A 13,321-nucleotide genomic window follows, 5' to 3' on the forward strand; every position below is an offset into this window, starting at 1 on the left:
CCCCGGCAGGCAGGGGGCGCCGCCCTAGGCCAGGGCCTTGCGGAAGGTGCTCCACGCGTGGAAGCAGCGGGTGAAGGCGTGCTGCTCGTTGCCCTTGCGGACCAGGCGCAGGCGGCGCGGCTGCTCGTGCTCTTTGGATCGCATGTGCTGGATGTAGACCTGGCCAACGGGTCAGGGTGTGAGCTGTGGGTGGTCCTCGTGCCCCCACCCCCTCCGGCCGGCCTTGGTCCTCCCCACCACCTGGCGCACCTGGCAGGCCTTCAGACTCAGTTTGATCTCCACCTGGCTTGTCTGGGTCCCCACCCACATGTAGACCTGTGGGCACAGCAGGGCAGGGGGTCTCAGCTTCCCATCTAGCAGTGGGTGGGCTCCCCGAGTGGGCAGGGTCCGCGGGAGGGGAGGGGCCGCACCTCATGGCCATTGTCCAGCAGCATGATGTCATCGTCGGCCAGGTCATCCTGGCAGAAATCCGAGCACTTCTCCGTCACTGCGAAGTAGCCCTTCTCGTTGGAGCACCTGGGGGTCGGGGAGGGACTGCGAGGTGAGGGTGGCAGGCGCAGGCCCCGGGAGGAAGCTGGGGAGGGGTCTGGGCCCCCAGCCTCACCGGAAGAGCCTGGTGTGCTTCATATATTCGGCGTCATCATCATAAGGCTTCTGGGCCCCGATGCCCACCCAAAAGAAGTTCTCGGGCTCCTCGCCTTCGTTGATGACCTGTGGGAAGGAATCTGTCTGGCCCAGGGCCCCGCTCTGCTCCCACGCCACTGCCCACCCGCCCACCACCTGCCCTTGTCACCTGCTTGCTGTAGGATGTGTCAAACATGGTGTTCAGGATATCTTCCGCGAGCTTGGCCTCGTCTGGGTCCGACGCCCGGCCCACCCACGCATACACGATGCCCTGGTTGTCCTCGCTCTCAAAGGGAACCTGAGGAGGGTGCAGGGGGTTCAAGTCCCGGCCAGCCCACAGCCCATCACCCTGCCCCACAGTCCCCGCCACACCCACGACCCCACCTTGAGGATGAAGCAGAACTCGGAGTTGAGGAGGCTGGAGTCAGTGTTGATCTGGATGCACCTGGGGGTGGGAGATGTCAGCAAGGGGTCCCTGCTGGCCACTGACCCCTGCCTGCCCACCGCACGCTCCCTCCCCCCAGCCGGGCACCGGGTGCACAGGGCGCTGCCGTTGGTGCGGATCTGGTAGAGGCTGGGCTGCTGGGCACCCTGAGCCGCCTTCCTCTTGCCCCGATGGATGATGAACTTTCTCTTGAAATGGGACAGGAACTTGGGGTTCTCCTGCTGCTGTGTCATGCGTACCACCTGGGGGTATGGAAGCGTTAGGGGCAGCGCCCTGGACAACCCCCCCCCCCCCAGCGCCGGGCCTCCCCGGGTCTGTCCCTCTCCAGAGACTATGGGGGCGGGGCCGGGCCTGGGTGGGGCGGGGCCTGGGGCGGGGCCTGGAAGGTGGGGCGCGGCAGACACACCTCTAGCTTGCCTGGGAAGAGGCTCTCGAACTTCTTCTGCAGGCTGAAGGTGAAGGTGAGCCAGCCCATGTTGGAGGCTTCCCGGCCCTGCCAGAAGTACACGATGCACTGGAAGTCCTCCTCGGGCTGCTTCTCCTCTGCCTCGGCCGCTGCCTCCTCGCCTTCTTTGCCCTCCGCTCCCGCTTTTTCCTCTTCCTTCTCTTCCTTCTTTTCCTCCTCCTCTTCGTACTCCACGGGGACCCAGTACCTGGGGGGTCAGAGGGCGATGAGCGGGGGGCTCGAGCCCCCAAGCCTCAGGGGAGGGGCCGGGTGACGGAGGCGCCGCGGGGGCACCTGCAGAGGAAGACGTAGCAGTCCTGCGTGTAGAAGTGGCCGAACTCCTCCTCGGGCAGCCTCGCGAACTTCTTGCCCTCGAGCACAAAGCCCTCCATGCCGTCCAGGTCCTCGTTCCACTCCTCCATCAGCTGCTCGGCCTGCACGCGACAGCCGCCAGTCACAGGGCAGGGCCCCGGCCGGAGCCCCCCCCCCCCCCACGCTGCCCGCAGCCCCCTCCCACTGCGGCGGGGACCCCACCCCCACCCCCGCGCCGAGCCCGCCCCGCCCCGGGCCCCGCCCCCACCTCCGCCAACGCCATGGGCGGCTGCCGCGGCAGGAACAGCGCCGTGAGGTCAGCCTTCATCTGATCTTTCTTCTCCGCGTCGCGCTTCACCTTCCCGGTGAGTCCCGGGCCCTGCAGCACGGCCTCCGCGTTGCGCGTGTAGTCCACTGTCAACACGTCGTCCCAGTTCTTGAACTTGGCCTTGAACACCTGCCGAGAGGGAGAAAAGACAGCTGGAGTGGTGGGTCTGGTCGCGCGAGGCTTGGGGGGCGGGGCCCAGAATGAGAGCGGGGCCTCGTTGCGGAGGGGGCGTGGCCGATGGGAGGAGCCGGGGCGTGGCCTGCGCCGCACTCCGCACCTGCGCCTCGGTGCCCTCCAGGCTGCGGCTGACCACGGCGTGGCGCGGCCTGTGCAACATCCCACACAGCTCCTGGCCCAGCTTGAGGGCGGCGGCGCGCACCAGGCGCGGGGATTTGCGGCCCAGCCAGATGAACACGTCGGACCAACAGTCCAGGATGTACACGCAGCGCGTGTCCAGCAGGCTCTGCAGCTGTAGGGCAAAAGCTGGAGGTCAACGCTGATGCTGGGCCGCCAGCGAGGCATCCCGGGCCCCGCGCCCTCCTCCCTCCGTGTCTCACCAGCCGCATCCTGGGCAGCAGTTCCACCTTGGGCCGGGTCTTATGTTCCACAGAGAGCTTGTAGTTGATCTGCGGCAGCTCCAGATAGCCCAGGCCCAGGCCCACCTGGCAGCAGCAAGGGGTGGGCGTGGCAGGGGCGGGGTCTGGGGCACAGGAGCCTCCCCCCCCCCACCCCCCCAGCAGCCCCCTGCTTTGGAGTCTGGCCCCTGCCCGCTCCTCTCTGGACCTCAGCTTCCTCCCTCCACCGATGTCTGAAGGACATTCTATCAGTGGAAGGGCTTTCAAATGATGCCTTCCCTGCCTGCCCTCTCCAGGTCCTTACTGTCACTAATTCTCTGTCCTCTTCTTGCCCGTCACCGAGAGAATTCAGGCCTGGCAGCCGGGCCCGCCGCAGCCTCCCTCCGCAGCCCCACCTTCCTGGAAAGGCACACTCCAGGGCTACTGCTCTCGGCCTCACTCAGCCGGCCTCTAAACCTTTGCTCCGGCTCTTCCTGTCCAGAAGGTGGCGCCCTCTCCCCACCAAAGTCCAGATGAAGAGCCGGGCCACCACAGTGGTGCGGGGCTGACGAAGTCGGGCCAGCACTGCCCCCCGCACCAGGGCTCACCTTATACAGCTTGGGCTGAGGTGGCCAGAAGTCATCGGGCACGTGCTTCTTGATCTCAGAGGGCTCCCCGCCCAGTGCCTCCCAGAACTCTGGGGGCTCCTGACCTTGCACCAGCAGTGTGATCTCTGCCTTCCCTTTCCGCTCGTTCTTGTTAATTTTCTCCGCAAAGAGCCTTGGGGGGTGGGGGGAAGTGTGCAAAGCCCTTAGTGAGTCCCATGCCCCTTCTCAGGTGACAATCTGTCTTTGCAGAAAATACCCCACCATGTCCTCATACCTGGCCTTGGTAGTGCTACTCAGTGTGGCCTGGGCCCCCCGCCACACGTAAATGTCCAGCCCTCGATCCAGCAGGAAAACAAACCTGGACGGGAGGGGCAGGAGGGGCAGTGATGGGCAGGGGCAGTAACTGCCCTCATGCCCTTGACCCTGCCCCAAATCCCTTGTGGTGGGGTTTAGCCCCCTTACTGGTCCGGCCAAGCTCAATGAGACAGGGGTTAAAAGGGTTGCTGGAAGGTCTTTTTTTTCTAGAACCCAAAACTGCGCCCCACTAGTGGGGAGGAGGATGGGCTCAAGCACTCTCCTCTGGAGGCATGGGGGCCTACCTTGGGTCCAGAGAGGCCCCCTTGAGAGGCACAGGCTCCAACTTGATGTTCTTTTTCCCATACACGCGGTACATCCTGGGGGCCGGAGCAAGAGTGACTGGGGCGGGGCGGGGCAGGGCCCAAACACCCTCTCCTCCAATCCTGCCCAGCCGAGTCCAGGCCAGCGCCAGCCACCCCCAGAGCCCCTCACCTGGTGACATAGTGTGTGTCCTCCACAGTGTAGAAGCCACTGGCCGTTCCACCCTCGATGTAGGAGATGTCATTGTCAAACACCTGTGTGTGTGAGGGTGCGGGCCTTCATCCCTGAGCCACCCCCTTCCCCCACCAGACACCACCTGTCAGGAGGACAGACTTGTGTGCAGGTGCATCAAGTGCTACACGTTCGTCACGAAGGTATGAAAAAATAAAAAAAAAGAGTAAGACCTGTGTCTATAAACAAACACACACGAGAGCATCAGGATATACGGAAATACATGTTCACTCCTGTTCAGGTTTAGATACATACAGCATGAGCTCTGCGCAGTGGCAGGATCTGGCCAATGAGGCTTATCCAAGGCACGATTATTGCTAACAGATACACACAGCACCTTTAGATAGGCGTGTATCAGGGCACAGGACCAAGCAGGTTGATGCAAGAGGGCAAGGGGTGAATCAGGGTAAAATCTGGTGTGGATGGGTGTCCACGCATAACCAGTTGGCCACGGGGACAGCACAGCTTTGTTCACCGGGCCCTCGGACTCAGGGGCCCCGCCTCCTTGGTTCCCAGCCCGCAGCCCCACCCCCTCCCCTAGGGGCTGTTGGTCCCAGCTCCCCACCTTGGGCCTTACCTAGCTCTCCTGCCCCTGCTGTCTGCCTGAGGTCTCAACTACCCCCCCATCCCCCCACCTCTGGTCTCAGCAGCGGGAGCCAAAGGTCTTCGCCCCGCCCCAGCCCCGCCCCAGCCGCTGGCCACGCCCGCCGCCCGGCCCCGCCCCACCCCAGGCCCTCCCCTCCGGCCGGCACCTGCAGGAACTCCTCGCTCTCCTCGCCCATCTCCTCCCGCACAGTGCGGCACTCGGCACCCAGGTAGTTGCGCAGGTTCACGGCATGGATGGCAGAGCAAGCCTTCTTGTCCAGTGTGGCCTCCCCGCCGATCCAGTAGTAGATCTCCCAGTTCAGAGAGCCACTGTCATCCAGGAAGGTCTGGGGGCGGGGCACAGGCCGTGTCAGGCCTTGCCAGGGCGGCCTGGCTTCCCGGCTCACCCCGCAGAGGCCCCTCGAGGTGCCACAGACTCCCCTGCCCCAGGGCGGGTTGCACTGATGCACCTCTGCCTGGGCCACTGCCATCCGGCCCCCTTTGCAAAGTCTTCCCCCTCCCACCTTCCCTCAATGAACAAAACTGGAGTTGCAGGGGCGCCTGGGTGGCTCAGTCAGTTAAGCGTCTGCCTTCGGCTCAGGTCATGATCCCAGGTCCTGGGATGGAGCCCCACGTCCTCAGCGGGGAGTCCACTCCTCCCTCTCCCTCTGCCTCTCCCCCTGCTTGTGCGCTCTCTCCCTGTATTCCCCAATATTCAAATGAATATTTAAAAAAAACAAAAAACCCAAAAAACTGGAGTTGCGGACTCTGAGCCATCTAAGATAAGGTTCCTGGGGGTCACGTAGCCCCCAACAACACGCCCAACCCTCACCTTGAGCACAATGTAGCAGTCAGCCTCATAGAACTTGCCGTGGAAGGCTTCCTCCACCAGCACAGGCAAGAAGTTCTCGATCTGCCAGATGGTCAGACCAGGCAACTGGCCCACGTCCTCCATGAAGAACTCAGAGTAGTCAAGGCGTGGCTTCTCCAGGCCCTGGTCCCAGCGCCGTGCCTTGCCCCCAGGGGCTCGGGCGTCAGTACTCTCCTGGGGTCACAGTCAAAGGCATGGCTTGCCTCTACACAGCCACTCAGTCTGGCCTCTTTATTTGCTACCCACCTCAGGGCCTTTGCACGGGCTGTCCTCACTACCCAGGACCCACTCTCCCTCTTGGCCGGGGTCACACAGTCTGTCTTAAGCAGAGCCCAGGGTCACTTGCCCCTGTCCCAGCCCCTGGCCTGGCTTACCTCCTGCTTTTTGTTCTTCTCCTGGGCCACATCGGACATGCCTTTCAGCACCTGCTTAGCCTGGTCATCCTGGGCTGAGTCCTTGCGTCTCCGGAGCCGCATCTTGCGAGCCAGGGGGTCCTTGGGCCCGCTTCCTGCTTGGGGGGCGGAGGGGGGGGCAGTAAACAGCTGGACCCTGGCTGGGCCCGCCCCCTTTGGGCATCCAGTCAACCAGGGGCCAACCCAATGCCCCAGGATCCACAAGCTGTGTGTGTCCCACCCAGTGTACACATGGGTAAGTCGAGGCCTGGAGAAGCACCCCCTCGGCACCCCGGCCAGACCTGCTCTGCTTACCAGCGGCTGCAGCCACTGTGGCAGGCGAGGCTCCTGCCAGCCGCAGCTGGTTCTGCAGCGAGAAGTCAATGTTGTACCACTCGGCGGTGCGGTCCGCGGGCTTGGGGGGCATGACCAGGCTGGGGTTCTCCCGCACGTCCAGGACCTGCCTCGTGGGGTGAGCAGACGTGGCACTGAGCCTGAAATCTACCTCCCAGCCACCGTGCCCCGGCTTTCTGGCTCTTGGCAACCAGGGTCCTGGGCTGCATCCCAGCTCTGCAGCTGCCCGTCAGGGCTCCGCTTTTCCCATCTGTGGAGCGTGACCTTGCGGACTGGTAGTGGGGTTTAGAGGATGCTGTCGAGCACGGTATGGACATGGGGGTGTGGCTCGCCCTCTCCCTTCCGTGGCACTGGCACCCCTCCAGGGGCCTCTGCCAGGTCCCCCCACTCCAGTGACCCCACCCTATCCAGTTTTTCCTGAGGGGCTGTCGTCAGCTCCGGCCTCCCCATCGGGCCCCTCCTCCCCCTCCGCAGCGGCCCTGGCCTGCCCGGACCTCGATCTCCGTCAGGAAGTGGATGGCCTCCGGGAGGGTCACCAGGCGGTTCTTGTTCAGGACGAGCTTCTTCAGCTTTGTGCACCTGTGAGGGCAGAGCCGGAGCCTCAGGGAGGTGACAGATGAGGTGTGGGGGGAGGCGACAGACGAGGTGTGGGGGGAGGGAGGGAAACTTCCGGTTTTGGAGATGGGGAGCCGAGCAGCCCAGCCAGTTAAGACAGCAGCGGGTTTAAACAGGCCAAGAACGGCGGGAGAGGCTGAAGCAGCTGAACGGGAGTCTCCTCACAGCTAAGTGACTGGGAAGGACTTTCGGTGACCTCTACAGAACGGCATTTTTCAGAGTCACCTTCTGCAGAAATGAAGGCCCCCGGATATGAACCACAGGACACTGAAACACGTATTCTGTCCTCACATTCACTTGGAAGCCACTGAGGGGCCCTCTGTTCTCTCCGAGTCCTGGGGAGGCCATGCTAGGACTCTGTGACCTCCAGAGGGAGATGCAGATGGTGCCATGTCCAAACTCACGTGGCAGGGAAACCCGTCCAGCCTCATCCCTGTCAGTGTCCTCCCACACTGTGCCAGGGGGCACCCACATCAGGAATCGCTGGCACAGGACTGGGTGGGCTTTCCGCACAAAACCGAAATAAGCCATCCACTTTGCACGATGCTCAGAGGGCACAGGGTGGGTTCTGGCTACGAGGCTGGGGTCTTCAGTGCCGTAAGGCCCCCCGCCCCCACTCGCCCCAGCACCTGCACAGGCTCTCAGGGATCAGCTCCAGGTTGTTGTTGGCGGCCATGAACTCCTCTAGGCTGGTCAGCTTGCCGATGCCCGAGGGCAGCCCGTCAAAATCCAGCTTGTTGGAGTTCAGGTACAGCTTCTTCAGCTTGGTGAGCTTGCAAATGGCAGACTACAGGGGGAGACATGGGCGTGGGTGGGCGGGAGTCAGGGGCAGAAACCAGGGCAGCTCAGCAGGCTTCCCTCTCCCACCCCGGGCCTGCACATACAGGGAGCGAGGTGAGCTGGTTGCGGGACAGGTTCAAGGTCTCCACGTGCACCCACTGGTCGATGCACAGGGAGAGCTCCGTGATCTGGTTGCTGCTGAGGTTGAGGCGGCGCAGGCTGGGGAGGGTGTACAGGCACTCGGGCACCCGCGTCAGGTCGTTGCAGGACAGGTCCACATCTGGGGTGCGGGGGTGGGGGGAGGCACATCAGTGGGGGCCCCCATGGCCAGCTCCAGGGGTAGGAGCCCTAATGTGAGCCCCAACTCCACTCCCTCCAGGCTCTGTGGTCTTAAGCAAGTGACTGAATCTCTCTGAGCCCCGGTTTCTCCGTTTGGAAAAACCTGACACCAGTGGGTCTAGGCATCAAGCCAGTGCTCGTAACTTGAGGAGTTAGCACTAGTCATCACAGTAACAAAAAGAAGAATCATGACGTAATTGCATCCTTTTCCCTCCGGGAGGTGGCCAGGAGACTAGGGTCAATCCCGTCCTCCATAAGGAAGCCAGGGACCTGAAGGGACCAGAGCCCGCGGAGACCACCCAGGGACTGCCTACCTGCGAGGTTGCTCAGGCCCTCCAGGCTAGTGGGGAGGTTGCTCTGGGTGCGCTGCGTGTTCCTCAGGTGCAGGGTCTGCAGGGCTGTCAGAGCCGGGAGCTGCCTGCAGAGAGAGTCGAGAGCATGGGGCTGAGACGGGCTGAGAAGCCCAGGTCAGGGGTGGCTGTGGCATGGGGGAGACAGAACGCCGGACTGAGGTAGGGCCTGATGCTTTGGAAGGATGGGGCCTGAGGGGCCCAGCCCCCACAGGAGGGGTGGGGTTGTGGTGGGCCGGGGGCCAGACGGCCCAGGGAGGGCTCTGGAGGGGTGTGGTGTGCGGAGGCACCCACCGGAGCTGTGCGTGCAGCAGCGGGTTCCCGTTGAGCACGAGCGTCTGCAGGTGCACCAGGCGGCGCATCTGTGGGGGCAAGCTCTCCAGGCAGTTCTCACTGAGGTCCAGGTACAGCAGGTCGGTGAGGTTGATGAAGAGCTGGTTGGGGATGGTGTCGATGCTGTGGGCGGGTGGGGGTGAGGCGGGCAGGGGGCCGTCAGTGCCAGACGCATGCCTCCCGGGCCCAGCGCACCCACCGTGTTGCAATCCCACCCCAGACCCTCCTCCCCGCCCCGCCCCGGCTGGCAGGTACCTGTTGTGGCTGAGGTTCAGCACCAGCATGTTCTTGGCGTTCTCCAGCTCCCGAGGGCACTCCGTCAACTGGTTGTAGCTCAAGTCCTGGGTGGAAGCAGGGCGGCCAAGGCAGGGGTCTCAGGGCCAGTGCCACGCTGCTGGGCCTCTGCCAGCCTTGGGGATCGGGGGGCGGGGGGCACTGAGGAAGGAGTGGATGAGGGGGTTTCAGAGCCAAAGGGAGACAGTTGGGACCCTGTGAGAAAGCGTGCCTAAGTTAGGGCTCTGACGCCATGAGTGAGCTCAGGTAAGGCACTCTGCGCGTCAGTTTCTCCGTCTGTTAAATGGTTTACCAGTGGCTGCAGGGACCACTCTAATAGATGAGGACTGACTGGGGGGCCAGCACAGAGGCCAGGTAGGTGGGGAACCACTGACCAGAACTGAGAGGTCATCCAGCTTGAATATGTCATCGGGGACTCCGGAATTCTTCAGGCTGTTGGCTCGAGCCACAATGGCCTGGGGAGAAACCATGAGAGTCCATGATTCCCGGCTTCTACCCCCAGGAAGCAGCAGAGATCAGGGAAGGACAGCGCCTCGGGAAACCCCCAGGGGCCCAAGTGCTGTCCTAGCCTGGCCTTTGCTCACAGTCCCTCCACCTGGCGAGCTCTTCCTGGCCTCCTGATGAGCTCCTATTCACACCTCAAAGCCCAGCTCATATGTGCCCCAGAGCCCAGCATGTGCTCAGGGAACCCGAGAAAGAACTTCCCCATTCCAGAGAGCAAGATAAGGGGGTAGCTCTGAGGCAGAGTTTCTAGGACAGAGGGAGAGGGCTGGACCAGAACAAACTCAGAGTGCGGACCGAGAGCCAGTCTGTTTTCTATCCTCTCAGGGCTGAAACCTCAGAAGGTCTGAGGGGGGAGAGAGGACAGGCCACAGGATGGTGCCACGACTACGAGCACTAACGGGGCTGCTGCCACCTTTCCTTCAGCCCTAGTGTCTGTGCAGGGCCACACTGTGGCTTCATAGCTGTCACCCGCTGAACCCTCCCAGGAACGTGGAAGGAACCTGTCCAAGGTCGTGCAGCCAGGAAGCGGCGGGGCCCAGATCTGAACTCAGGCCTCCCAGGTCCAGAGGCTGTGCTCTTAATATCCGGCCTTAGATGGGAACAACCCTCACCGAGGCCCGAAGGGTCTAGATAGGGGCCTGAAGTTCTGGGATGTCAGAGGCTCCGTGGAGAGCAGAGGGGCGACAGGACCACCGTGACCACCTTTCTTCAGGGCCAAACCCGTTTTCCCACTGCCTGGCCACGTGACTTCAGCCTCAGGCAAGTGACCTTGGGCAAGGGACCTGGCTCTCTGTGTCTTCATCTGTGAACTTGGTGAGGGTCAGGATTATACGGAAAAATCCATGAGGAAGAGTTGGAACAGTGCTTGGCTGGTATCAGCTGTTTTTACGGTACTTGTTGTCTAAAAATGGGTGGGAGTTTGGGTTTTTTATCTTTTCTCCCCACGCGGTACTGACCGCAGGGCATTATGGTAACCCTTCCCCTTTAGGAACAGGCCTCTGAGTCTGACACGGGACAGGCAGCGGTGCTGGTCCCCCTGGGGGCTGGCCCTGCCCTCAGGCCACTGGCTGGGCTCCGGCCTCCACCCCCGAGCTCAACGGCCTGTAGCAGCACTCACCCGCAGGGACGGCAGGCTGGACAGCTCCCCGTGAAGCGTGGTCAGGTTGTTGTGGCTCACGGACAAGTGCTCCTGGGCCAGGACAGGACAGCAGAGGCTCAGCAGTGTGGGCAGGGCGCCTACAGGGTCCCCATCCGCCACCAAAACCTTGCACCATCCAGGGGGCCCTCAGCCACACAGGCTCAGGCCACCTCTTGCAGCCTCCCTCCCTCACACAGCCCATCTTTACTTGCACACCTCCTAGGACAGGGTGCTCACTCCCTCCCTGACAGCTCTGTTCATGGCTGTCAGCATCTTTGTCTAGGTCGTCTCCATTCTGCGCCAGCTCTGCCCGCCTGGGCCAGCCCCATCCACAGGGACCCTCCCTGACTGCCCAAAGCCCCTTACCAGCTTCTGCAGGGCGGCCAACTCCTCCGGCAGGTAGCAGAGGCCCGTGCGGTTCAGCTTCAGCCACCGCAGACTGGTCATGGCCTTGACATTCTCAGGGAAGTAGCCGCCCTGGGCGGGGAGTGTCATGGTGAGACTGGTCTGGGCCAGGGGCAGCCCCCGCTCTACCACCCTCCGTGGCCCCCACGCCCATGGGAGCCTTTGGAGAGCAACGGAGGCACCTCTCAAAAGCTGTGCAACTCTGGACACATCACCTCGCCACTCTGTGCCTCAACTTTATCAACGGAACGGGGCGTTTAAAAGCCCCCCCGTGACAAAAGGACAGATTAATAGTCATGGGGGCTGTTGGCCTAAAATTTCTTGTTGGATTCTGAGCTCTGAGCGGGCCACGACGGAACTGGCTTGTCCCCAGTGCAATCAGCTTGGCTCAAATTCCTCTGCCCGCCATTCTAGGCCCTCACTAGGCTTCCAGAGATGGGAGTACCCCTGAGCCTCCACCAATGCCAGCCTATGCCCCCACCGGGCCATCAGCAAACAAGCCGTTCTTGGCAAGGTCCAACCCCCTGTGTAAGGCCCCAGGTCCCCATCCGCAGAGGCACAGCCTTGTTCATGCCTTCGGGAACACCTTCGGGCAGGCAGTCTGAGGCAGCATGTGCCTTCAGGGCCCCTGGCTGGTGTCCCCGGCCCCCTACAGCCACATTCCCGGCTGGTGACTCTCCCAGTCTGGAGACGTCAATGAGACCCCAGGTAAGGATGGCGGGGATGGGGGCAGAGGAAAGTGGTGTGTGCACGTGTGGGTAAATGCAGCAAGGCCCCGCTCGTCTCCTCAGCAGTGGCCCAACCCAACCGCAGGGAAAGCCTGGGCCCCCCACCCCCTGCAGACCCAGGCTGACACAACACTCACCCCAGCCTGAGTCCACTCACTTACCCACCCTGCCGCCCAGGGTGACCTCCCTGTACTGGGCCAGCTCTCATTTCCACTCCTGCCCAGCCTCCTCTGGTCACCAGCACTGCCCACCTCATTCCTGAGCCTCTAGAACCGCCTCCCCCCACCAGCTGGCTGGAAGGCTGGGCTCCAGCTCCCTGTGGCCCTAGTCTATCAGTCCCCACCGCCCCCACCCGGGGCCTCACACCTGCCTGAGAGTCTCCACACCAACTAATCCACGCCCCCAAGACGGCTACTTGATTGCCCCTTCGCCGGATGAGAAAACCCAGACTCTGAGAGGGGAAGTTGACTTGCCCAAGACCACACAGGCTAGGGTGGCGGTGGCAGGGACAGGGACAGGGCAGTGATGAGTGTGCTAAGGACCCGCCCCCGACAGCCCGGTAGCAAAGCCGGCCAGGAGTCAAGGCCTGGCTTGGGCGTGTGACCTCAGAGGGGCGGGGACCGAGGGCCGGGAAGGCGGGAGCAGAAACTCGCAAGACCCCCAGGCCCTCTCCGGCCCGGGCGGGGCCCAGACCCCCGGACTGGGACACGGGATGGGGGCCCCCAGCCCAGCCCACTTCCTGGCGTGACTCGGCGCTCCAGTGTCCGCCCGGCCCCGGCCAGTCCCGGGCTTCCCGTGCGGGCCCTGAGCGGAGGCACCGGGGGTCCGTTCCGGGAGGGGTCGGGAGCGCCGGGGGGAGCCCCACCCCGCGTCGTCCGCGCAGTCCCGGGCGGCGCAGGGCCCGGAGGCGGGCGGGACAGGAAGCGGAGACGGGCGCGGGCCCCAGCGGAAGAGACGGCCTGGAGGGAGGTCGGCCCCATGCCCGGCCGGCTCACCTTGAAGTCGTTGCCGCTGAGGTCCACACCGCGCACGAACGGCAGCACCCCGGTGGCCTCCATGGCGCCGCTCTCGCTGCCGGGCCGGGCCGGGCGCAGGGGGCGGTGGGGCGAGCCGCGGGCTGGGCCAACGCCGGCCCCGCCCCTTTAACCCGCCCCCGCCCGGGCCGGCGGGCAGGCGGAGCCCCGGCCGCGCCCCTAGCCAGCCCGCCCACCCGCGCGCCGCCGGGAAGCGCGGGGCCCGCCGGGCGCTTTGGGACTCCCTGGGCCTCAGTTTCCCCGTCTGTTCGCTGACCAGAGGGGCCTCGAAAAGTCCGGGCTCCCTCTGTGCTTCCGAAGCCTTCGTAGGCTAAGTTCCAGCGACCTATGGGGGGCGCGTATCACAGACCCTGCAGGTCCAAGCACTGTCCCCTGGGCTGCGGCAGCGGCTGGCCGTGACCTCTGGAGAGATTATGGACCCAGGCCTGGGGGCG

The 13,321-nt window shown here is 63.7% G+C and overlaps 1 protein-coding gene across 2 annotated transcripts; it reads right to left on the minus strand.

The window, feature by feature from the left end:
* Positions 1-6: 6 nt before the first annotated feature.
* FLII (FLII actin remodeling protein) lies at positions 7-13,007 on the minus strand. 2 transcript variants are annotated; one of them, XM_081805626.1, is made up of 30 exons: positions 12,849-13,007; positions 11,087-11,197; positions 10,700-10,771; positions 9,453-9,533; positions 9,040-9,125; positions 8,746-8,907; positions 8,416-8,519; positions 7,867-8,042; positions 7,612-7,769; positions 6,862-6,946; positions 6,329-6,473; positions 5,996-6,129; positions 5,583-5,795; positions 4,918-5,097; positions 4,106-4,188; positions 3,916-3,990; positions 3,591-3,674; positions 3,317-3,488; positions 2,712-2,816; positions 2,432-2,623; positions 2,095-2,283; positions 1,809-1,948; positions 1,476-1,722; positions 1,157-1,311; positions 1,009-1,069; positions 794-922; positions 605-711; positions 411-516; positions 250-315; positions 7-159 (listed from the first exon to the last, which is right to left on the minus strand). In XM_081805626.1, the coding sequence occupies exons 1-30, from the start codon at positions 12,909-12,911 to the stop codon at positions 25-27; spliced, it is 3,816 nt and encodes a 1,271-aa protein (XP_081661752.1). In that variant the 5' UTR covers positions 12,912-13,007; the 3' UTR covers positions 7-24. The 2 variants fall into 2 exon arrangements, with proteins under 2 accessions (XP_081661752.1, XP_081661751.1); XM_081805625.1 differs by having other exon boundaries at positions 5,996-6,132.
* Positions 13,008-13,321: the final 314 nt, after the last annotated feature.

Source organism: Leptonychotes weddellii, chromosome 15 (genome assembly GCF_054177405.1).
Source record: "Leptonychotes weddellii isolate Sample4059 chromosome 15, ASM5417740v2, whole genome shotgun sequence".
Taxonomy (NCBI): domain Eukaryota; kingdom Metazoa; phylum Chordata; class Mammalia; order Carnivora; family Phocidae; genus Leptonychotes; species Leptonychotes weddellii.

Coding starts and splice junctions, on each gene's coding strand:
- FLII (XM_081805625.1), bottom strand. CDS start 12,911: ATGGAGGCCACCGGGGTGCTGCCGTTCGTGCGCGGTGTGGACCTCAGC. Junction 5,098..5,582: donor ACTGCTACATTGTGCTCAAG/GTGAGGGTTGGG, acceptor CCCCGCCCCCAG/ACCTTCCTGGATGACAGTGG. Junction 316..410: donor TGCTGGACAATGGCCATGAG/GTGCGGCCCCTC, acceptor CTGTGCCCACAG/GTCTACATGTGGGTGGGGAC.